Source organism: Xiphophorus couchianus, chromosome 6 (genome assembly GCF_001444195.1).
Source record: "Xiphophorus couchianus chromosome 6, X_couchianus-1.0, whole genome shotgun sequence".
NCBI classification, from domain to species: Eukaryota; Metazoa; Chordata; class Actinopteri; order Cyprinodontiformes; family Poeciliidae; genus Xiphophorus; species Xiphophorus couchianus.
In genome coordinates, this window is record NC_040233.1 from 28,226,301 (window position 1) to 28,252,011 (window position 25,711).

General features: G+C 40.6%; 1 protein-coding gene and 1 long non-coding RNA gene across 6 annotated transcripts; one reads left to right on the forward strand and one right to left on the reverse strand.

The window, feature by feature from the left end:
* Positions 1-3,973: 3,973 nt before the first annotated feature.
* On the reverse strand, positions 3,974-6,932 carry LOC114146365 (uncharacterized). Its single transcript, XR_003595889.1, has 2 exons — positions 6,823-6,932; positions 3,974-4,827 (listed from the first exon to the last, which is right to left on the reverse strand). It is a non-coding gene; the product is annotated as an uncharacterized LOC114146365 (long non-coding RNA).
* Positions 6,851-18,510, forward strand: slc39a6 (solute carrier family 39 member 6). 5 transcript variants are annotated; one of them, XM_028020191.1, is made up of 12 exons: positions 6,851-7,026; positions 8,439-8,656; positions 9,597-10,014; positions 10,458-10,614; positions 11,548-11,661; positions 12,097-12,266; positions 13,185-13,391; positions 13,953-14,037; positions 14,167-14,562; positions 14,641-14,721; positions 15,499-15,689; positions 16,818-16,970. In XM_028020191.1, the coding sequence occupies exons 2-12, from the start codon at positions 8,463-8,465 to the stop codon at positions 16,968-16,970; spliced, it is 2,166 nt and encodes a 721-aa protein (XP_027875992.1). In that variant the 5' UTR covers positions 6,851-7,026; positions 8,439-8,462. The 5 variants fall into 5 exon arrangements, with proteins under 5 accessions (XP_027875992.1, XP_027875994.1, XP_027875993.1 ...); XM_028020193.1 differs by having other exon boundaries at positions 8,461-8,656; XM_028020192.1 differs by lacking the exon at positions 6,851-7,026 and adding an exon at positions 7,155-7,448 and having other exon boundaries at positions 8,461-8,656.
* The last annotated feature ends 7,201 nt before the right edge of the window (positions 18,511-25,711 follow it).

Sequence of the window (25,711 nt, forward strand, 5' to 3'; positions counted from 1 at the left end):
ATAATCTTGATGTTGGTTGTTTCGGTTTTCAGGTTGGAGTTTCACTAAAACAGTGACACCGGTTTATTTCTACAGGTAAACTTTAATGTGGAAGATGCACCAGAATGTCTTGAATAATTGGAAATAAATCCAGGTTTTATTTATTCCCCATTTTTATTTAATGTGAACCGGATCTGGTCTTTAACAGCCTGGTAGAACCAGGCAGGTCTGACCCAAATCGAAGGCAGGAAAACAGCCTAAACTGAGCCAATGAATTCATGTCACTTTACATTAAATCCCATTTCTGTGGTGGCAAAGTGCTGCATAATAAATGTGAGGCTCAGAAGTGTCTCATTAAGTTGACCCTGATTAAATCAACGTCTGCATTAAAAGCTTTCTAAACATCTCAGCCTCTGATGAGAATCTGTTCGGTTGGATCCGACTGGCAGTAAGTGATGCTGACAGCTGCAGCACCGCTGCAGCATAGCTGCTGCTGCTGCAGCGGCGGCGCCACTCATCAGCCGCCCAAGGACGCGGCGGTCTGTCTGGCTGGATACCAGAACCGAACGGAGGAGGAGAAACTGTTGAATCACGTCAGAACTGTGAGGTTGATTCATTTAGATTAAAAAAGTCTCGTCGTTTCTCAGTTTGACAGTAAGAAAATGAAACCAAGCAAACAAACTTCACAGCTGGACTTTAGATGTTCAGCTCATAACTTGAAATTATGAGCAAGTTATGAGCTGAAGCAGCTGAATTAAGATTAAACATGTGATTTAATCTCAGGTTCAGTAAACCAGGAGCTCAGAGTTTCTGTCTGCAGCTGCACTGTTAATGATGAAGATGATGAAGATGAATGAGCCACAAAACTGTCAGAGACATCGATCACCGATCAATACAGCCAATAAGAGTTTACCCCAAACCAGTGAAGACGAACTGGTTGAGCCGCATGAGGCCGACTGAGGAGACGACGTTTGAAGCTGTTTCTGTCTGCAGAGGATCAGAAATGACAGAAAATAACGGATACAGAGAAACACGGAGAACGCACCTTAACCTGCTTCTTTTCACACACAAGTAGAGACAGAAGTGAAGTTTAACACTCGGCTAATGAAGCCGCTCCATGCAGCATTTGAATAAACTTGGATTTGACATTTCACCGCTAATATCTGAGTCCCTCATTCCAGTAACTGTTTGACTGTCAGAGCGGCTTGCATGCTGAGTGTGTTTCCCAGGAACGTGGCAGAGAGGAAAACCTGGGAGAAACGTCAGGCGTGGGAGGACAGTTCCAGCCGGAGCCATTGTTCTGAAGCATAATGAGAGCAGCTGCTTTTAAAGTCTGAACAAACCGGGAGATCACGTCTGAATGATGATGAGCTGCAGGAGCGCCGTGACATCCTGCCAGAGAACATCCTGCATCCTGAGCTCAGAGGTTCATGTTCATCCAGCAGGAGGCAGACAGACACCGGAGCCACAAAGCACCAGGCAGGAACAACAAAACCTCCCAACGTCTGATTCCTGCTCAAAAGCCAGCAAACTTCTCCAGTAAATGTTGGTTTCACTGCATGAAACGCAACAAGTATAAAAACTATCAGCTCATCCACCGTCTGAACTAAATTATTTATTCATGATTTATCTGAGGGAGGATGCAGTTTATCTGCAGAACGATTGTTTCTGTTCCTCTAATGAGTCCAAACTTTAATTCATTTGGTTTTATTCACATTTCAGCCACTGAGATTCCAGCTTTGATAATGAAACCAAAGCAGAGACCAAGTCTCTAGTTTTAATAGTTGTGCAAATTTATATTCTGCACAAATAAAATAGGCTTTAATATTTAAGCATCTTAACTTTTAACTGTATTAATTCTTTTAACAGACTAACAATGTTGAAAAAGTAAAACTGAAAAAGTAAAATGTTCCTTATTGTTGCATCTCTTTACTAAGCTTCAGATGCAGGCAGCCATTATTTACTCCCAGAAGATCATAACAATATGGTTTCTCTGGTTTTTGCAATAATCCATAGAGAGATGTCCATTTTACAAATAAAGAGACCAAAACAAAGGGCTTTGTGTGAGAACCGTTTGGAAATGTGCAACAGGAAGGCTTCTTCTTCTTCTTCTGTGTCCAACTCTCTCTATGCGACAGGCACCCCCTGGCGGTTATATGTGGCATTGCACCAAATAACTGAAATAGTGAAAAACTTAGAATGAGAAAAGAAGAGTATATAAGAAAAATAATGTTGAGTTGCCTATTTTTATACTCTATCTATCTATCTATCTATCTATCTAATCCAGGGGTCTCAAACTCGCGGCCCGCGGGCCAACTGCGGCCCTCGGGACGATAGTTTGTGGCCCCCACCTTAATATGAAAGTTTAATGTTAGTGCGGCCCGCGAGTTTGATATAATTGACACTTTTCAGTGTTGTGTGCGGAGCTGAACGAACTTACCAATCACAGTGGAGTATATTGCTCTCGGGGGCGGGACATCGGCCGGGCCTATTTGCATTTTCTATTTGTCATTATTTGCATGCGGTACATGCGCAATTTCCGCGGCCGCTTCACGTGCTTCAGCATCCAGTCTAGACCCGGAAGTTGCTGATCAGTGTAACGTAATTAAGGTTAGGCGCCGTAACGCTTGGGTTGTGTTTAAGGGAGGAGAGGAGGCGGCAGATTCGTCAGGACGGTCAAAAACTCCCAACCACACTGGTACTGGGAATTCCCCAGTGTTGTCCTTTAATAAATACGCTCTTCACCAACCTTACAAAGCCGGTTGAACGGCTGCTACATTATCAGACATGAAAATTGAGCAGCGTCCAAACAACCCCTAACATTACTAAAAAGTTAGGGAGCTAACATGTCCGGCTAGCACGTTTCTCCCACGCTCTCTACAGAGAAGCTGTGGCGCATACTTGTGACGTCATTAGCAATACTAGAGTATCTTAAAGAGACACTACACAATTACGGCTGTTACAGCGCCTGACTACAGCCAAATATGGTAATAGGCAATCAGAAAGGTTCGGCTGAGGAGACCGTGTGTGTGAATGCGGCCCAGCCTCACCCAGACTCTACCTCCAGCGGCCCCCGGGTAAACTGAGTTTGAGACCCCTGGTCTAATCAGTCTGATTCAGATGAAATTCTCTCAGTTAACCAGCAGGAGGCGCTGTGGCGCTGTTGGTTTGCTCTTTGAGCTCATAAGGTGATTTCAGCGGAAAAAGGAGCAGGAAGCCATTTTCAGACTTTCTTAAAGAAGAAGCTGTTAGTGATGAAGTTCAGAGACCAAAGAATCAGGAACAACAAAGAGTTATGATTTATTACAGAGGAATTATTACACATTATCATGTAAATATCAGTATTTTTTACCTTTGTTCTGCTGCCAGGTTGTTGTTTTTTTTTACAGCTGTCAGAATATTGGAGCTTTTCGTCCATTAATTCACACAGAGCTGCAGGAGGTGAAAGACATTTTCAACCCACTCACGTCTTTTCTTTTCTCTAAGTCAGGAGTTCCTGAAAGCTGCAGGAAGCTGAGCATAAATCCAAAAACATTCACAGAACAAGGAGCTGGAGACATGAGCATGGAGAGCAAACAAACAGCAGAAGGTGGATTTATTCTGGATCAGCTCAGTAAAACCTGCTTTAAGTTTCTTTGTGTTTCAGAGAGCTGAAACGTGCGTCGTGCCGGGGTTTACTGGTTTCATCCCTCCTTTAAAATGGTCCCAGCAGGACGGGCTCAACCGCTGATTAAAGAGTCAAAAATCCATCAGATCAGCCAGAAACCCTGGAAGCTGAGCAGGGATCGCAGCAGTTAGTCTGAAGTTACTTCATCCATGTTCAGATGAGAATCCAGCGGCAGGTTGGGATCCCTGCAGAAAATCAGCTGAAGCTTCCTGAGGGCTGAGCATCAAAATAAATCTGGACCCTGAGGTTCCTCTGGACTGTTTGGTGATTTAAGGTCCATCTAGAATCAACCTCACAGCATAAAACCCATCAGAGTAAAACAGAAAATGTTTTGATCATGAAGTTTATTTCCAACATGACATTTGAAATGTGTGCCTAGTTTCCACTGAGCGGATCGGTTCGGTTCTCTATTTTCTTTTTCCGTTGTAAGAAGAAGTTAGGATGAAGCTACAGGCGTCGCGCAGCGCAGGCCATCGATTGGTGGACAGAAAAACGTCCCTGCAGCAAAACCAGACGCACTAATGTGTCATATTTGTCGTTGCACCATTATGATGCACCGTTTGGCCAACAGGCGGAGGAATCACTCTCCTGAAAACGGTGAACCAAAACTAAGAACAGCTCAGTGAACGGACTGCAGCTAAAGACTAATCGATTATTCTATTGATTATTCTGGCAATAAATTGTAAAAAAAAAAAAAAAAAGGCATTTAAGCCATTTTACACAGTATTAGAAAGGTAGGTAGCTTAGTTTGAAGCTTGTAGATATTATGAGCATATTTTGCATAAGAACTTCAGGAAAATCTCCTAAAATCTCCATTTCTTATTGTGTTCATAATCAAAAACATTTTGTTTTTGGTTTGTAAGTGTGGAGGGGCAGGCTGCAGACTGGAAGCATGAAGAAATGTCTCCTCTGATTGGATCTTCAGTCCAGGAGCATCCAAGAGGTTTAATACCAAGTAGACGGGATAGAAACGGCTCCTCCGCCTCTCAGGTTTTGGTTTTCAGCTGAATAAAAGCAAACTGCTCCAGTCTGGTTTTGGCTCAGGTGGAAGATTTGAAGCTTCTTGGTTTCCTGTTGATGGTGGATGGATGGTGACTCCATCTGCTGCAGCTCAGAACCAAACATCTGCTGGTTCGTCTGATCTGGACGCCTTCAGGTCATCTGGCTGGATTTTCACCCAACTGGGAGGAAACGCAGAAAACAAAAAACTGATGGATAGATGCTAAATATCCCAGCTGGATGTTTGATTGTTGCACATTCAGATTGTGAACTAGAAGTATTAAAGCTTGGATCTGATAGTGAAGAGTTCACCTCAGGTCGTCTCCTTCCACATGAGCGGAGGTCAGAGGTTTAGTTTGTGAAACCAGAGCGGTCAGACGGAGGCAGAGGAAACGCTCCTGTGTTTTCTGTTCTGGGTGGGTTTGTTTACAGCTCTGGGTGCTGGGATCCATCTGGGATCGGCCCAGGAAGCCGTTATCTCAACTGTGTGAGAGACTTTTACCATCTGATCCCAGGTTACCTCTGAGGAAAACAGGGAGGTTTTCCACTGAAACCAGAGAGCTGCAGCTTCAGAGGCTCAATCTTTAAAGCAGAACATGTTTACATAACAAAATATGTCTGTTCTGATAGTTTCCAGAAAAATATTTCATCAGAAAAAACTTCTGTTCAGGATCAGGAGAGAAAAGACATGAAAACAAGAAACAGGAAGGTTTGTTTCCTTAAACAGCAGAGAAGATAATAAAACACATCAATAATAAGAAATGGTTCAAAATGGCGGCACTGAATAATGAAGACTTAGAAAATAAAAAAATTTAAATAAAAATGTGGAGCAGAACAAGAAAAGTTAATTAAAGATACAGACACAATAACAGCTGAATGACACGATAAGCACAGAGAACAGTAAAGAATAAAAGTATTTATGCACTTTTTGTTTTGCATTTTTCACTATACAAACACAAACTTTAATGCATTTATTGAGATTTTGACGTTTGCTGAAAGAAAACCTTTAAAGGTCCTAGTTAAAGTCAGAAGACATGTAGAGAAACTGAGGGAACAGATGAGGTTAATCTAAACCTCTCAGATTATGATTTGGTTTCATTTCATCTTAATCTAGAAAACACTTTAAAAACAACAAAGTTGGCCAAAGAAATAAAAATAAGATAAATAATAGGAACTAAAAAGTTTGGTAAAAGCTGAGCAGCATTTAAAACCAACTGGATTCTAGAAAGTAATGAATTGTGATAAAAACATGAATGAGCTTCTCAAGTGACGCAAAGAAAAAAAATAAAATATTGTTGTGTATGTTGGATCCCAACCTTTCTCATTTCTACACTGCAAAAACACAAAACCTTGCCAAGAATCTTTGCTCAAGTTTCTAGTAAAAATATCTTTGTAAGTTTGAAATAAGACAAAACTAACTTACATGTAACTTTTCAACAAGAAATATAAACTTGTTTTTAGTCAAAAATTCCTTAATACTGATGAAAAAGTCCCAGTTCTATGGCAGATTATTTCAGTTATAAAGAGACTTTTTTTTAAACTTAAGTTCATGTTCTTGCTGAAAAGTTACATATAAGTTAATTTTGTCTTCAAACTTACAAAGATATTTGCACTAGAAGAAAATATTCTTGGTAAGATTTTGTGTTTTTGCAGCGTCCTTGTCCTGCAGATTTTAACCTTAATGGACAGATTAAATCTGTTTCTTATTTTGCACAGAACTTTGGGTCATTTTGTTATTGGATTTTTAATTTCATGTTGATTTAAGATGTACAGTCTTCATCTCTATTCAGTCCAGGAAAAACAAGTTGAATTTTTAACTTTTCTCATTTCATCCGGAAAAACAGGCTTGGACACCTTCTACCCCATTCAGACATTAATATATGGAAATAACTTCACCTTTTACTTTTCAACCACATTTAAATGTTTAAATGTGACGGCAGGATTTCTTTAAACAGTGAACATGCAAAAACATTACCAAGCAGAAATCATTAAAGATCCGAAATATAAATAACTGAATAATAAATCACTCTCATGTGCCAACATGAGAGTGATTATTAATTTAAAAATGTATTTCTCTTGCTTTAGTATTGCAGATTTTACAGCTGATTAACTAATTTTAAAAACAGTTTTTTGTCTTGCTGGTTTATTTAACAGCTGCAGAGTCATGAACAAACGACCTTCATGTTTGTGGATGGAGACAACGAGTTCTGCTGCTTCCTCCGACTCATCCTTCCTTCCTGAAGTGGGTTGAGCTCAGATTTCCTACAGTCCGCGAAGGCGCCGCCAAGCTAATTCATGGTTGAACGAAGCGGACGGACTGGACACGCCGAACCGCACCGAGGAGCTGCTAAAAGGACCAAAAAGGACCCGGTTTCCCCGCTGTAAGTCGGTCCAAGTCGTTTAAATGTCGGTTCGGTTGGGTTTTGGAGCCGCCCGGAGCCGCTGCTGCCCCGCTGCGGTCCTCTCCGCACGGCGCGGGCGGCGTTCAGCGGCGCAGTTTCCGGGTTTTACCGCCTTTGTGCACACGGCACCGGACTGGTGCGGAGCGCACAAAACCAACGTGTTTCTGTTTACCTCCGCTGTGTGAGTGGGTCCGGAGTGGGACACCGACACGCGTGGCCGCTCGGGCCGCTGAACACGGTGTTAAATACGGTTTAATGGTTAAATTTGACCGGCAGGCTGCGGTCCAGACTGGGCGGCAGAACGAGGCCTGATTCCGGGCCGCAGCCATCTGGAACATCCCGCCTGTCAGCATCCAGAGCGGGGAAGCCCAGTCCGGGCTGATAGCATGAGGGACAACCCGGTAAAAACACGGTTCACTTCAACAAGTGACCGCCTTATTTCACTTTAATTACCTCTAATAGTTAGCTATAGTAACACTAATTTCGTCCTACAGTAATAATCCGGTATGACTCGGGTTTTTCCTTCTGCCGAACTCCCTTCAGAAAAACCAACATTTTAATATTTCTTTGCCACACAGATGACGAGGGATGTAATTTTTTGCCACAGTATTTATTGAAAGCTCCTTTTTAATTCGGCTCATCTTCTATCAAACCCTGAACCTCATTTTTTGCTGATCCTCATCTTTTCCTTTTATCTATTTATAAACTCCAGTGACCGAGATTAACAGGATTTCTAGAATAAATGTTTTTAGACTAATCTGATCCTGAAGCACCGCGACATGTGGCTCTTTGTGTAACACTGAAGACTCCTTCAGTTTCTAACGGGCTGGAGCTTATTATAACCACCATCAACTGTATTAAAGACACAAATAGATCCATATGAGAAAAATAATAATTTAAAAAATAAAGTCCATTAGCTGAACCTTTAGTATATTTAGGCTGATTAACTGTTAAAAATGTGGACTCTAAGAAACGCAGAGTTCCCCTTTGGCCTCAGTCAGCCTGTTTCACTTCCTTCCTCTGAAACTGTTTTTAAAGGTTAAAAACCTTTAAACAAGTGATTCATTTGGGGATTTTTCGCTCTAAAGTGTGAAAACAAACAGCTTCAAGAGGCTGATTCATCCTCTGCTAACATTTAGGAAATATTTGAAACTAAACGGCATCACTCAGTAAATGTCTGATTGGTTTAAAATGATGCATTTTTTGTGAAAATCTTTTCAGTCATCCTTCATATCTTCCAGTTCAGCAGCGTTTTCACTCAGACTGATGTGTTTATTTGCCATCTGAAGCTCTTCAGGCCTCTGCTTGGTTTTTAAGCTCATTCTGCTCTATCTGCTGTTGGGCAGAATTACTGAATTTTCCAGTTTTCCTGTTTTTCTCCGGTGATCCAGACGTGACGTTTTGTCCCAGCAGAGATGCTGACTGACCAGATGGCTGCAGCCATCTTGGCTGCGACGCTCTGCTTCGCCGCCAGCTGCGTTTGGGCGGCGGCGGACTGCTCGCCGTCCCCCACCGAGGCCTCCGGCGGCGCCCAGCTCCTGACCGCTGTGGTGGACGCTCAGAGGGCCGAGCTGGCCCGAAGGCAACACCTGGAGGCGCTGTTCCACAGGTGAGCTGCTGCTGCTGCTTTGAGTGAGGAAGACGGGAGAGGAAATGTGTTTAAGGTCCGATGGGTTGGAGCGTTTCTACTCAACATTTATGGTTCAGAACATGCAGCCAAAACTAAACTAAATAAACTGCTGGAGATTTTCCTGACACTTTTTCCTTCCACTCAACTTTCTTTGACTATTAGGATTCCAACTAACAATTATTTTAGTAATCAATGATTTTGACGATTAATCAGATAAGACAGAAGGTACATTCTGCAGATTTTAAAATTTTAGAAACTCTTAAAAATGCAAATTTATGATTTAATTCCTTTTTTTAAATAGGAACATAAACATTTTATTGCCTAAAATTAAATAACAGCATTCCTTTAGTGAACTCTTGATTTTGTTTGATCAGATATTATTTTAGCATCAACAAGAGAAGTTCAGGCCTTTAAACATCCATACAGTTTAGATCTGATCGACTGATTATTTATAGATGAACTCATTAATAAATGGCTGATTAATAACTGGAAGTAAAAGGTGCTTATAACTTGTATTCAATTATTTTATTTTTTATCTTTAATCATATTAAAATTTTGTTTATTAGCAGGTAAAAAATAAAAAAATACTAATTTTGCATTATTAATTAATTACATTTTGTGAATAAAATTAATTATGAAGAATTTAGAAACAAATTTGTCCCTCAGAAAGTTTTAGTTGAGAATAAAACACCAGAGAAACTTTTATCTTTTATCTTTTCTTTTTTATAGAAAGAGAAAAACGATAAATCATGCAAATACACAGTATCGATATCGTTTTAATTTCTCATGTGATTTATTGATTTATTGCTTATTGTGACTATTTGACATATTTAAAGTTGTACCTAAAGTTATCATGAATATTAATTATAACTGTATTGAAAGGAGAAAAGTTTTGATCCTCCATGTTTGTTCGTCTCAGGTACGGAGAGAACGGCTCCATCTCTCTGGACGGCCTGAAGCGTCTGCTGCGGAGCGTCGGCATCGACCGGATCCGGACCGTCATGGTGAAGCACCGGGAACAAGCCGGCCACCACCATGACCGTCATCACCAACACCATCATCATCACCACCCGGCTGCCGACCAGAACAGAACCGAGGACCTGCAGCAAACCCAACCCACTGTGTCTGTGGCGCCGGGTCGGGACGGCAGAACCGCCGACGGCTCCGGATTGTTGGTGAAAACCCAAAAGAGAAGCTTGGCTGGAGAAGGAGTGACCACGGTCGCCACGGCAATGGCGGTTAAAACCGAGCCAGCGGGCCATCATGAGGAACTGGACCGGGATCATCTGCAGAACCACAGCCTGGAGGAGGACGAGGTTCGACTGACACAGGAAGAGGTTCTCTTTAGTATAGATCTATAGATCTACAAGAAACATGGTGGACATGCAGCTCCTCCACCGGCTCAGCAGGTTTCCTGGAATAAATAAAGATATGAGCCCAAAACCAGAAATATTTATTATTTTAATCTTTTATTCTGGTTATTCAACCATCAGATTGGAGCAAAGTTCATCTTTCAGGAACTCATGATCCTTCATGGAGCTTCTTTAGAAATGTTCACGCTCACATTAGCGTTAGCCGCTACATGTTTAGCATTGAGATGCCATTTTAGCCTAGCATAGCGTCACTGTTATGCTAACTCCTATTAGCATAACTTAAACACAACAGTAGTCTTTTCCAGCGTCCAATCAGATCGTTTGAAGCAGAAATTAACCGCCAGTGGCTTCAGGTACAGCTGTGACGTTCTAATGTAGGACTGACTGAGTGTTGGTATTTCCTGCAGTGCCTGAACGCCTCGGGCCTCCTCCTCTCACACGGGATGTCCCAGGAAGGAGGCGTCGCCCTGGGAGACTTCGCCTTCCTGTGCCCCGCCCTCCTCCACCAGATCGACAGCGGGGCGTGTCTCCTCCACGGCGACGCCTCCCGACACGAAGACGCAGGTAGGAAAGTCAGACTGGAGCTTTTTCCTCCACCGTTACCAGAGGAAACATCTGGAAATGTTGGTTCATCTGGACTAACAGGTTCTAACCTGAAACTTCGTCATGTTGGCGACTAATCGCATCATCAGCAGTTTCTGCTCCTGTTCATGAAAAATAATAATTTGTTTGATTTGTTGCTTTTTTAAATTCTAGTTCATGGAGAAAAATTTGATTCAATATTATTGCAAACAAGGAATTCTTCAAAAACTGACATTTGAAATTAAGTTCAAAAATAAAACTTTGAAAAACTTCTGAATCAAAAATTATTTTCTGAGCCATTTAAAGAGTAACATTTGTACCTGCTGACCAATAGAAATGCTGTTGCTAACGGCGACCTGGATGATGCGTCTTAGCGCTGTCCTTTAGAGGAAGCTCCGCCCCCAAACCTGTGGACCGTAATCTTTGAAATAAGATTTGAAAATAATTCATAAAACGCGAATCTAAAAAAATAAAGTCTGAAAAAATAAAATTTGACTAAATAAAATACGAAAAACAAAAATGTGAGAAAATAAAATGAGAATATAAAATCCAAACAAATCGTATGATAAATTTTTTCTCTTTCTACCAGAAACTGTTTTGTTAGAAAGTTTCAGTTGAGACCAAACAATGTTTAGTTGTTTTGGTCTCAACTAAACATTTTAAAGTTTAAAATTCATTTTATTTGTTGTTTCTGTTGTTTTGGATATTTAAAAATGTCTTCCAGTTTCAGAGCTAAATGTTTGTTAGAATTTAAAACTTATTGATCTTAGAGAATCTGTTCCTGCATTATTATGCCATTATTATTATTATTATTATTATTATATTATTTCAAAATGGTCTCCAAACATTAATATTATCATTAGATATTACAGATCAGCTCCTCTTGTGTTTTATTTATTTCTCTGTATCTTTTAGGACATAAACACCATCAACATTCACACGGTCACCATGGAAACCACGACCACAGCTTCGCCACCCGGAACCACAGCGAGCCCAGCAGCGGCGAAAACGGAAAACGCATCGCAACAGGTGAGATGATTTCAGGCTGGGAGGTCAAAGGTCAATGGATGGGTTTAACGGTGGAACAGTAAAACGTGTTTCCTTTAACTTCCTGTTTCCTCTTCAGTGTCTCTGGTTCCTGCTAACCTTCGTCTTCTCCAACTCCGTCAAACTGATTCACACAAAACGAGGAGAAAACGTCATAAAATTAATCAAAAATCACAAATTCTTCAAGTTTTAAATTATTCTAAATCCTCCCCAAACCTTTTCAATGTATAATTTAAGAAAACATGAAAGTCTTTGGTTGTTTTTCACCTGTAAATAAATGCTAACCTGCTCTTCCAACCTCGGCCTAACGAAGCTCGATCAAAACTAAAACTAATCGTTTAAAAGAATAAGGTTCTGCAGAGAAACGCTGAGCGATGCCTGAAGTTCTGGTTCCTGACGCTCTGTGGTTTGTTGCAGCCTGGGTCGGCGGCTTCGTCTCCATCACCGTCATCAGCACGCTGTCCCTGCTGGGCGTCCTCCTCATCCCGCTCATGAACAGAGTCTTCTTCAAGTTCCTGCTCAGCTTCCTGGTGGCGCTGGCCGTGGGATCGCTGAGCGGCGACGCCTTCCTGCACCTCATTCCTCATGTGAGTCAGAGCGAAATGAGACCCTCACATCTATTTACATCAGTATTCACTCTACCGATTCGTTTTACCGCAGAGATACCGGAAATCTCAGGAACTGTTCACTTATTTTAACTTGACTCTGTGTTAGTCCAGATTTTCCTTTTTGGTGTTTCTAGCTGTAAAACTTGAATCTTCAGTCCTAATAGCTTCATCAGCTAGCTTAGCTTAGCTTAGCTTATGGTGTTCCACAGGGATGAGTTATTAGCCCCCTCTTTGAATTCTTCTTCCTTCTGAATTTAAATGTACATTTAAAAATATAATGACATATTTTTATCCATAAAGGAATAAAGAAACTGCTGGAAAAACGGTAAAACTCTTTGATATAATTAAATTGTCTTAAATGATAAATCTGTTGTTTGAACTTTTGTATCCTTTTGGCTTTGAAGTTTGAAGTTTAAGACTGAAACTCGAGACATTTAAAAGCCAAGAACTTTTTTGAAAAACATTTAAAAATGCAGGAACAAAAATAGGAAGAAATCCTGCATCTAAAGCAGATGGATGTAGGATTTCAATCTGAGTCATTTGTTCTTTTCAAAAATCAAACAAATGAAAATGTTTGTTTTCTTTTCTCACTTTTGCACACAGAACAATTTTCTCAAAATCCAAAACTCATTTTTCCATTTTGGGTTTTTGACTAAAATTTCAAAAATAAAAAGCAAGAACATTTTTGGGTTTTGTTGTGAATGATTAAGAAACAAATAACAAAAAACAATTACTAACTGTAAATCAGACCTACATCTTTAACGGTCTGACCCCACCAGCTGGAGTTTTTTCTTCCACTAAATCTTCCTCTGTGCTGCTCTGAGTGGAGATGCTGCAGATGTCAGAGCAGAGGAGCAGCTGCAGCGTCGTTGAGGCGTTTTGTTTTCTTCTCTTCAGTCTCATGGGAATCACGATCACCACCATCACCCGGACAACCACCACCATCACCTGGACGCCGCCGACGACCTTCACCCTCACGACGACGGCGAGGAGAACATGGACGGCGTGTGGAAAGGCCTGACGGCTCTGGGCGGAGTCTACTTCATGTTCCTGATCGAACACTTCCTGACGCTGGGAAAAATGTACAAAGACAAGAAACAAAAGGTTGGAAACAAACTTTGATGTTTTCTGTTGAAATTGATTCTGATTTTATATAAAAAACTCAGAACCGTCACAGAAAGAACCAGCAGGAAAAGATGACAGGATTACATCCATCTCTATGGCAGCAAAATCTGATAATTAATGCAGCAGAAAATAGTTCAGGATGGTATTTAATAAGAGGTTGAGTTCAGCCAGCAGGTGGCGCCACATGCAGCTTTTTCAACAAAACTGCAGTAAATTTAACATTTAGGTTCTTATGAAATAAATATTAAAACAAAACAAGTCATAATACTAGCAGAAAAACATAATGATTTTATTCTTGTGATATTATGAATATTCTCGTATTATTAAGATTTTTTTCTCATAATATTATGATGAATTTTTTTCTTATTGCTACTTTATTCTCATAATATAACTTTGTTGTAATTTAACAGTTTTTCATATCCTGTCATATAAACACACTGACCAGCAGTGTTGATGTGCAGCCTCAGTGTTTATGGATCATGGAGGTTCTGGTTCTGTTGGTTCTGCTGGTTCTGATGTTCATGTTTGTTTTCCTGTCAGGTCCAGAAGAAGTGGGACCAGACGGACAAATCGGACCCGGAGAAGCAGCCGGCTCTGGAGGAGAGCGAGCTGAAGCCAAACGAAGGTGAGAGTCGGTTCTGATCCGGTTCCGATCTGGTTTTGATCCGGATCTGATCTGATTCTGACCCGGTTCTGATCCAACACAAAGCGCTCCTCTCAGACGTTTCCTCTCCACCTGCTCTTCCTCCATCAGACGTGGAGCCGAACGGCGCCGGTGCGTTCGGCGAGCTCCCGAGCGGCGTGGCGGAGGAGGAGCAGGTGATGCTGACGCCGCAGGTTTCCGTGGTAACGGAACAGACGTACGGCCGGCCCGCGGGGGGCAGCGCCGGCGCCGGATACTCGGCCGAGGACTGCGAGAACAAATGCCACTCCCACTTCCACGACACGGTGGGGCAGGCGGACAGCATGCACCACCATCACCATGACTACCACCACATCCTGCACCACCACCACTCCCAGAACCACCACCCCCACAGCCACGCCCACTCCTACTCCGAGGAGCACTTCCAGCAGGCCGGCGTCGCCACGCTGGCCTGGATGGTCATCATGGGCGACGGCCTGCACAACTTCAGCGACGGCCTCGCCATCGGTGAGCCGCCGTCGCCACGGAAACGACCCGGGAAGCCGCCGGCGGGCGCGGCCTGACGGAGTGTCTGTGTGTCTGCAGGAGCCGCCTTCAGTGAGAGTCTGTCCAGCGGGCTGAGCACATCGGTGGCCGTTTTCTGCCACGAGCTGCCACACGAGCTGGGTGAGGGCAGTTTGATTCATCGTTCAATGAAAGCATCAATAAATCAATAAATACCAATAAGTCTGGAAATACAGTTACTGTCAGCAGATTGGTGGAAAAATCAGATGGCTTCATGTGACTGGAGTCATAAAGAAACGTTTTTAAAATGGAAATATTTTTAAAGAGCAGCATTTCTGTAAGTTATACGGTTATCCAAAAAAAGACATAAATGGTTCTTGTTGTCAGTTTTATTATTATCACAAAATATCATAAAAGGTTTTGGTCCATATCCCCCACATTGATCAGGTTAAGTTTTCTCTTTCTTCATAGAATGTAACAACATTAACATTTTCTGATGTTGTTACTTTCTAGAAATTCATAAACGTTATAATTTATTTACTTTTTATTTTTTTAATTACTTCTCCCTCTAGCGCTAAGCTAGCAGCAGAAATGTCTCCTGGTTTTTAGCCAAAGACTAAAGAGAAATTGAGGACAACCACTAAAATCTGATGCCTCCATTTTGTTTCCGTTTGGTGAAGAAGGAAGTTGTTCTCAGTGTCTTCAGAGGTTTTTGTGTCGTTTCCTTCAGTGGTTCTTGTTGCAGCGCCCCCACAGGCCAGGAGGGGAACTGGTTGGTTTGACTCAGAGCAGAGAGAAAGAGACCAGATGTAGATAAATATTCACAACCTTTGCTCAATATTTTGTTCTAAACATCTTTGGCAGCAGTTACAGCTTTAATTGATGACTGTAGTGGTTGGTCAGTTTCTGATGCTGGTCTCTCTCTCTCTCCCCCTCCAGGTGACTTTGCGGTGCTGCTGAAGGCGGGCATGACGGTTCGCCAGGCCATCCTCTACAACGTTCTGTCGGCCATGATGGCGTACCTCGGCATGGTGACGGGCATCCTGATCGGCCACTACGCTGAAAACATTTCCACCTGGATCTTTGCCCTGACGTCCGGACTCTTCATGTACGTGGCGCTGGTGGACATGGTGAGTTGGACCGAACCGTCCCCAGAGGACAGAACCGTCCCCAGAAGACAGAACCGTCTCCAGAGGACAGAACCGTCCCCAGAGGACAGAACCGTCCCCAGAGGACCGAACCGTCTCATGTCTTCATCAGCAGAGCTTTTGCACAGTTTGGTCATAAAGTTCAAATGTAACTTTTGATCAAAAGCCTAAATTTAGAAAAGGTATTTTCATAAACTTAATAAAAAGACAAAGTCACATTTTTCATGACTATCAGACTAAATGTTTCTTATTTTACATCAGTTAGAATCATCTAAGTTTTTCCTGTTTGCAAAAAGCAAAAACAAACTTGGCAAAAACATTTTTTTACTCTAAGTTTTAATTAGAGTGGAAAGATAATTTTTCTTAATTTATTTTAATTGTTTCAACCTAATATCTGTTATCAATAATGGATCAATGACTTACTGATCATCTTATATTTGATTCAATAAACAGATGATTGAATTTAGGGGATTTTTGTTTTGTTGTTTAGGTTTATAGATTGAAAGACATTTCAAAACATCAAATTTTACTTTATTTTAGTTCATCTTGTCCCTGCTGTAGAATATTACCACAGAAATATTAACAGTATTAAATATGAATTAAAGTTGCTGTTCTTAGTTCATTTCTATGGTTTTTATCTCTAAAACTTGGTGCTGGAAAAGTTTGATATTTACCTTGAAAAGTTCTTGAATAGTTCTGTGGAAACCAGAGATGCACCTTCTTCACTTCCGATACCGATCCGATATCTGAGGTTCAGTATCGGCCGATCCGATACAGAAAAACAGCTGAATTGATTTAAAATGTTTCTTTTATTAAACAGACATAAATTTACTGAATGACTCATTTATTTGATAATTCTGCACCAGAACAGCAATAAATAAACCGATAGCTTCACAAGTTGAGGCAAACATGTAAAAACAACTTTAATTTGTTCAGTCAGTGCAGGCAGCAGTAAAACAATCAGTGGAAAATAAATCAACTGAAACTGAAACTTTCTTTGAAACGTTTCAGAAACTTTTCCTTCTTCCTCTGCAGACGGCGCATGCAGTTCATGCGCCGTCAGCCTGTTTCTTCCCTCCAGACTGATTTATTGCTGCTTCTCTGCTTCAGGTGCCGGAGATGCTGCACAACGACGCCGGCGACCACGGCTTCAGCCACTGGGGCTTCTTCCTGCTACAGAACGCCGGCATCCTGCTGGGCTTCTGCATCATGCTGCTCATCGCGCTGTTCGAGCACAAAATCCAGCTGGACCTGGGGTACTGACCCGCACTGCGATACATCCTGTTTCAGTTCACGTCAGAAACGGCAGGAAGCCTGGAGGGAGCCTGGAGGAGTCCTGGAGGGAGCCTGGAGGAATCCTGGAGGGAGCCTGGAGGGAACCTGGAGGAGTCCTGGAGGAGTCCAGGCCTGGAGCTGCTCAGCCGGGTTCACAGGTGGAAACTGTCTGGAGTTTCTTCTGGGTTTCTTTCTCTATGAACACATTAATTTTCTCTCTGAACTTCATCTGTTGGGTCAATTAGTTTAGTTTTTTATATCATTTTTACGTTTTTCTCAGTGAAACCTGATCAGTGTTACAAAGGTACAACCTTCCAAACCACAGTTCCTCTTCAATCTGTGACTCTGTGTGAAACCTGACAGGAAGCAGAAGCAGAAGGCGGTTCATGATGAGTCTGATGTTACTTTTAGGTTTCTTTTTTTAAAATGAATGCTTTCATATCCATTCATACTTCTGGAGTTTTTTGTTGGTGTTGAATCTTTGTTTCTCGTCACTCCGTCTGGAATAAAAATCACATTTTCCCAAACAGGAGGCTTTAGAAACTTCTGCTCTGAATGTTAAACAGAAAAGAAACCCTGAAATAAAAATGATTTCCAGAGAAGCACCAACAGGCGGTGCGTTCAGGAGCTGAAGGAGTTTTTACACTCGGCGTGTTTTTCCTCTAATTGATCCGGCTGCTTTTAAAGGTCCGTTTTATTAAAATAATCCCTGAAACATTTGGACAGAACCGGAGAGAAAACGGATCCAGTTACAGGAAAAGTCCTGAACCAAAGCTGTTAAAAATGCTTTTATTTTGAAGGAAAGACGCTGATTTGGGTTTAAATCCTCAGATTTCGGTTCTGGTTCCTGTTAGTTGAATTTGTGGGTGAAAGTTTGAAGCCAGTTTGTTTGTGTTTTATATTTTATTGTTTTGGTTGTTTATAAAATGAATATGGATGTTAGTTATGAATCGATCACTAATGCAGAGATTCCTCTAAGTTTTCCCAAACAGCCAAACTGTGTGGAGGTGAATTTTCATCCAATCAGCATCAGCAGATAAAATGAGCTTCATGTTTGCTCTGCTCTCATTGGATGAATTTTCTGCTTCAAGCATTGAAGAAAAACATCTTTTTAATTTATTTTATTTGTTATATAATGCACAAACTTATGTTATATTCATTGCCTTGTTTAGAGAAGTGTTGTAGAAATGTTCTTCAGCTGACTTCAGGCCAGAAAAGCTTTTTCGTTTCTATGGTTACAGATTGAAGATGGCAGCTCATAGAAAACAGGTTTTTCCTCCGTGTTTTAATTTTCTTCTGTTCAGGATGAAGAGCAGCAGAAGAAACTGATTCCTCTGAAGTTCAGGTCAAAGTTTCCTCTCTGTGGATCCAACATGTACAGTAAATATTAAACTGTAAATATTTAGCTGTTAGGTTTATGTAAACAGTCTGCATTATGTTTCACTGACACAAACCCAACCTGCTGCAGAAAAAACCTAAAGGTTTGGGAAACGATAGAAAAATTAAATCCATTAAAGATGAAATCTCATGTTTTGTTTTGGTTTTCTTTATGAATTTAGTTTAATTTCAGATGCAGTTTTATGTTTCCATTGATATTCTGTATTTAATATATGTCATGTAATTTTATTATAGATTGTTTTCTCTGGTTTCAGCTTTTTGTTGGCTGCTACCATAAAGTTTATATCTGTCATGAATTAGCTGGTTGTTGGTGGAGAGGCTGAGATGCAGTCAGAGCCCAGTTAGGTTAAAAAAGGAATTTAATTATGATTCACAAGGACATAATCTGGGAAACGAGAGGCAGCTGGGAAGATCAGAAACCAAATTAACTAGAAAACAGAAACAAACATTAACCAAATCACCACAAACCTTATTTATGTAAATATTAACTACAAATGCATCTTATTTTTATTTTACTTAATAATTTCACTTTCTTCACTCAGGTTTTAAATAGAGGAGCTTAAAGACACAAAGACAAAACAACATTAATGTGTTGAAACATTTATTATTTTAGTACAACATTTAAAAGCACATTGAGCCATATTCTTAAGTTTTTTCACATAAAGATCATCTACCTGAAATTCTTTACAAATGTTTGCAGGTCTTTAAATCAAATTACGCCAACAATATTATATATGATACTTTATGTTAAAGGAATAACTGAACCCAAAATTATCTTAGCAAATGAGTTTAAAAAAGCAAAAAGCATCACATAACAAAACAAAAGAAATAACTTTGAACAAAAGCTAAGAGAGTAGTAATAATTAAAATCTAAATGATTCTGAGGAAATCTGCTTATTTAAGACCTCACATCAAGTGAATCTTATCAGAGGAGAGATTTATCTCCTTTCTCCACTTTAGCCATAAACTCTGCTTTTTGTTTTATCTTCATCAGTGACTCAGTTCGTTGTTTCCAGCCTGGTTTGGCCTCCTGTTTCTCTCCTTCAATCATCATATCAATGTACTCTGGAGTGGTGAGAGGATTGGGCTTCAGTGCTATCTCCTTCAGTCTGTTCAGACACTTTGCTGACTTGTCTATTAATTTATTCACCTCATCCTGCATGATATCATATTCAGCCTCTAGTTTTCTCATCCGTCCCTCAACAATCATCTTCTGTCCTGTGGCCTTTTCATAGTTTGCTTTCAGGTCTGCAACTGTCCGTTTCTCTGTAACATCTTCATAATCCCACCTGTACTTTTGGTTGAAATGAACATTCCAGTAACATTTCTTTGGACACTCAGTGCAGTATCCATTTGTGTCCATTGCCACACATCCTCTTTTGTCATCATCATATCGTATTGGACAAGGATAATGACAGGTGACCTGGCACTGCTGACAGTTGGTACTGAATTTACTAGTACCTGAGATATCAACTTGTTCTGGTTTTTTCACAGTGACCTCAAACTCAAAGTTCTCTGTTGGATAAATTGTATTTTTAGTAATTATCAAATATTCGTTGTATCATGTAGCCTTGTAGTTACATTTAGATAATGTTTACTTATATGCTTTTATTCTTTTACTCTTAGTATAAGTAATGTTTCTGTGTGTTAAATAACTTTGATTCTTTCCTAAGGAATCATTGGGAAATAGAGGTGTTAGTTGTTCCCAGCTGAGTTTTACAGTCCTGCAGGAAACTCTGCTTTGTTCTTTGTGCTACAAAGCCGTTGCTTTGAAGCTATACAACGTGTCCCATTCGACGCCGTGCCTGGAGCAAGAAGGATTTAGATTGTAGATAACATGTGTTTAGTTAGTGATTGTCATTTAGCACTGCAACTAAAATGCTTTGACCCCACCCCCTAGAGTTGCAGTGCTCTCTGTGATAGGGACTCTGAAATCAATAAAACAGAGGAGCGAGAGATGTGTTTTCAGAGCGGTTGGAGATTTGTAACTGAAAGCATATCTCTGTCTGCTCTCCTCGCGAGAACAAAGAATTTAACTCTCTTGTCTTTCCTGTGTTTGTTTAAAATTGTCTCTAATAGGTATTTAGACCTGACATTCTCATTTCTACTGATCTCAGCTTCATTGTCTTTGATTTTTCCTCTCGTCTCTCTGATCTCCTCCATTTTGGCCAAACCAAGTTTAACCTGAACCTGCAGATTCTCAACTGAAACCTCCAGCTGTTTTCTTTCTCTCAGGACCTCATTTGTCAGTGTCAAACTTTTGGTTTCTATCTGATTTAGAGCAGCAAAAAACCTTTTCATGCTTTTTTCTCCCATGTTCCAAAACATCTGATCAAAGTTTCCATCATCATCATCTCCACTCTGAGTATTTGCTGCAGAGGATTTATTATCAGCAAACAGAGCAGAGTTGTTAAATTTGAAGTGAACTGGAAGACCATCTTTCCCTTTCGGACTTGGTACGTCTGAAGCTTTGATGGCTTCTAGAACTGGAGGCTTTTGACCATCTGCAAATGTCACCAGGATCCTGATGTTTTCTGCTATATCTTTGCCAAAGATGGAGAGAAGTGAATCAAAGACATATTTCTGTGTTGGTGTGAGACGAGCTAAAGCTGCCTGAGCTACGAAACACACAGCATCAATCTCACTGACCCCGTCTTTACTAGTGAAGAGGTTACGGAGCTGCTCTGTGATCTCCCTGTCTCTGTCTATTCCTCTGGTGTCTCCAAAGCCTGGAGTGTCTGCCTTTCAGTGGTTTCTTTTGCCTTTCAGTGGTTTTAATTATCTGTTTCCTTGGCCAAGCACATGGTTGACCTTTGTTTCAACTAATTATTTTTTCCCTTTTCTTTTGCAGCTTTGAATGTGAGACAAAATCTGTTGAAGAGAAAAACTTCAGTAAAATAGATAAATAAAGACTAAGAAAACTGAATTTGGAAAGTGAGGCTCATGTGGCCAAACTGACTATTAAAATCTGATCTCCATAAGTGGAAAATATCTCCTTATAATAAAGACTGAAGACTAGTGTGGAAAACTGAACAATCAAAGCAAGTTGGGCTTCTTCTAATTCTAAGTGCTTCAATCCACAGATGATTATGAAACTGAATGATGTGAAAAAGGAATGTGTTGATCCAGCATCAAGAGTCCAAGAACTTCTAGATCCAATAAACACGTCATTCACTCAGGAAATGAAGATGATGACAATTTACTGGACATAATGACCCACACCGATCACCTACCAATACTGAACATATTTTTAAAAAGCCCACAACACAACCAATGTGGAACTCATCTTAAACCAACAAAAACAACACATTATAAACCATTATACACTAAGAACTAATGCAGAACTTATTCAGGTTTTCCTCCAGTTTATCATAAGCCTGGTGGGCCACCAGGCTTTACTTGTGCACCACCAGGCTAAGCATTACTAACTTAAGTCTTTTTTAAATGTTTGCAGTTTTAAAGACTTTATAGTTGGTGTTCTGGTCTTAATCTTCTAATCTTTCAATAACACATAATTATCAAGTGATATTTTCAAACTTTAAACATTTTTTAACTCAAAAACACGACTGGCCGCTGGATGAATGACTGAACTAGCACCCAACCACCGGGTTTAGCAAGTTTTCTGGGGGAAACTTTGTCATTCTTAAAATGCAAACACTCCACCACCAAGCAATACAAAACTCATTTTACACCACTAAAAAGTAAATAACTCATTCTAAAAATCTACGCTACGGCCCCAAACAACACACTTGTTTCTAACCACTAAAAAGCAAAACACATTTTACATAACCAATACAAAACTCATTTTACACCATCAACTAATACAAAACTTAATTCTAAAAAGCCCAAATCCCATCATTAATCAATGAACATTATTTTTAAACCACAAGAAACAAATATAAACTAGTTTTAAAAAGTGTTCACTCCACCATCAATCAATGTAAAACTCCTACACCACCATATAATTAAAAAACAACCAAACCGAACAGGTTATAAAAGTAGAAGATCCCATAATCTACTTTCTCTCTGGCTTGCAGCTGGACGACTCGTTGTTGACCCTCAACAGCTCAATTCAGATGGTTGAAGGTCTGAATCTCAGTCCAAACTGGACAAAGTGTCCTTGTCCAACTTCACTGGTTCCGTCGTCTTTGACGCTCCACAACATGGATCCACCTGGAAGGTCCAGAACATCAGATGAGTTTTGTTCATTAAGAATGTAAATGCTGTTCAGTCAGCTGCTGTGTTAATTTGAACACTGATGCTGATTTGACTCTAATTGTGTCCAGTTCAGGTTCTGCTGGGTCTGTGTGGAAATGAAAGGAGGTCTGAGTGAAGAGAGGCTCTCTGAGGACGGCTCCACCAGGTAAGACCTCCTCACTGACTGACTGATGGATAGACTGCAGATAAACTTGCTGTGAGACTCGGTAAACTGAAACTAGTCAATCTCACCAAGACAACTGGACTGTAAGCAGAAAACGTAATGCTTCATCATGATGAACATAGTTACAAAGTAACACTCTGTCTACATCAACAAATTATCTTGAAGAATAACAGAATAATGAGGTTTGATGTAAACTTCACCTTTTATTAACAGGAGAACATTGTAACATGTACGCACTCTGGCTTTCTGTTTGGGAAATGTGCAGCGAGTCGGTCGGCAAAAACTTGAAGCTTGAATATATTCTCCACAGAAAAGTAGTTTTGTAAACAGTTTTCAGATAAACATGTAGAGATTTTAAACTCAACAAAGAGATGCCACAAGTTACAACAAGGCTTGGAGAAAACATTGTTACCTGTGATGAATCCCTAATTCACCAGCTATGCTCAATCTTTGGCTTTTATTAAGGAATTCAAATGGACACAAACTTAAAATAAAAATAGATTTTAGAACTGATTCAGCTCAAATACTAACAGCATTCTGATCATATTTATTATAGTAAAAAGATTTCTAAATATCTTTGTTCATTTGAGTTGTTTGAGCTCAGGCAGGTTAAATTAGGTCTGGATAGACCAACATGATGCAAACATCTTCCAAATGTTTAGTGTCTGAAAGAGACAACCAACCACAAACATGTCTTAATGTTAGGTGTTTAAAGTAATATTTTTAATCATTTAAATATAAATAAAAATCTATTTAAAAACAATGCTAACGGGAGCGTGCCGTGGTGGCGTAGTGGTTAGCGCGACCCGTATTTGGAGGCCTTGGGTCCTCGACGCCGCCGTCGCGGGTTCGACTCCCGGACCTGACGACATTTGCCGCATGTCTTCCTCCCTCTCCTTCCCTGTTTCCTGTCAGCCTACTGTCATATAAGGGACACTACAGTCATGGCCAAATGTTTTGAGAATGATTCAAATGTTAATATTTACAAAGTCTACTGCTTCAGTTTTTATAACGGCAATTTGCATATACTCCAGAATGTTATAAAGAGTGATCAGCGTAACAGCAATTAATTGCAAAGTCAATATTTGCCTAGAAAATGAACTTTATCCCCCAAAACACATTTCAACTTCATTGCAGCCCTGCCTTAAAAGGACCAGCTAACCTTGTTTCAGTGATTGATCCATTAACACAGGTGTGGGTGGTGATGAGGACAGGGCTGGAGATCAATCTGTCATGATTAAGTAAGAATGACACCACTGGACACTTTAAAAAGAGGCTGGTGCTTGGCATCATTGTTTCTCTTCTGTGAACCATGGTTACCTCGAAAGAAACACGTGCAGTCATCATTGCACTGCACAAAAATGGCCTAACAGGAAAGAAAATTGCAGCTAGAAAGATTGCACCTCAGTCAACAATCTATCGCATCATCAAGAACTTCAAGGAGAGAGGTTCCATTGTTGCCAGAAAGGCTCCAGGGCGCCCAAGAAAGACCAGCAAGCGCCAGGACCGTCTCTTAAAAGTGCTTCAGCTGCGGGATCGGGCTACCAGCAGTGCAGAGCTTGCTCAGGAATGGCAGCAGGCAGGTGTGAGTGCATCTGCACACACTGTGAGGCGGAGACTCTTGGAGCAAGGCCTGGTCTCAAGGAGGGCAGCGAAGAAGCCACTTCTCTCCAGGAAAAACATCAGGGACAGACTGATATTCTGCAAAAGGTCCAGGGGGTGGACTGCTGAGGACTGGGGTAAAGTCATTTTCTCTGATGAATCCCCTTTCCGATTGTTTGGGACATCTGGAAAACAGCTTGTTCGGAGAAGACGAGGTGAGCGCTACCACCAGTCTTGTCTCATGCCAACTGTAAAGCATCCTGAAACCATTCATGTGTGGGGTTGCTTCTCAGCCAAGGGAGTCGGCTCTCTCACAGTCTTACCTAAAAACACAGCCATGAATAAAGAATGGTACCAGAATGTCCTCCGAGAGCAACTTCTCCCAACCGTCCAAGAGCAGTTTGGTGATGAACAATGCCTTTTCCAGCATGATGGAGCACCTTGCCATAAAGCAAAGGTGATATCTAACTGGCTCAGGGAACAAAACATAGAGATTTTGGGTCCATGGCCTGGAAACTCCCCTGATCTTAATCCTATTGAAAACTTGTGGTCAATCATCAAGAGACGGGTGGACAAACGAAAACCTAGGAATTCTGACAAAATGCAAGCATTGATTGTGCAAGAATGGACTGCTATCAGTCAGGATTTGGTCCAGAAAGTGATTGAGAGCATGCCAGGGAGAATTGCAGAGGTCCTGAAGAAGAGGGGTCAACACTGCAAATATTGTCTTGCTGCATTAACTCATTCTAACTGTCATTAAAAGCTTTTGTTACTCATAATATGATTGCAATTGTATTTCTGTATATGATGACAACATCTGACATACACACATGAAAACCAGAGGGCAGCAGATCATGTGAAAATATAATATTTGTGTCATTCTCAATACTTTTGGCCATGATTGTAGAGCCCACAAAAAAACCTCTAGAGGGGTAAAAAAAAACACAAAAAAAAAACTATGCTAACGAAGACAAGTGACCTTTGCCACCATGTTGAGTGTTAAAGACAAACAACAGAAATACTGATGAAGTGAAGGAAGTTATGGAGAAAAAAATCCTACCAAACAAAACTGAAACTAATTCCACAAACTTATTTTTTCCCTCAATGCTAAACTCACTGAGCCACTTACCAAAGATTAAACTCTGACACAAGGTCGTAATTGTTTTTAAATGAACGTGGTTTTCCTGATCAGTTATTGGAAAGTTTTTGAGCGGTCATCCTCAGTTGCTTTCATCCAGGCTGTGAAATATTGGAAAATAATATTTGAAATTGTTTATGGAATCAGTTTACATTCATCAGCCAGATGTTTATGGTCAGCCACAGATTAAAGTCATAAAAGCAGTTCTCC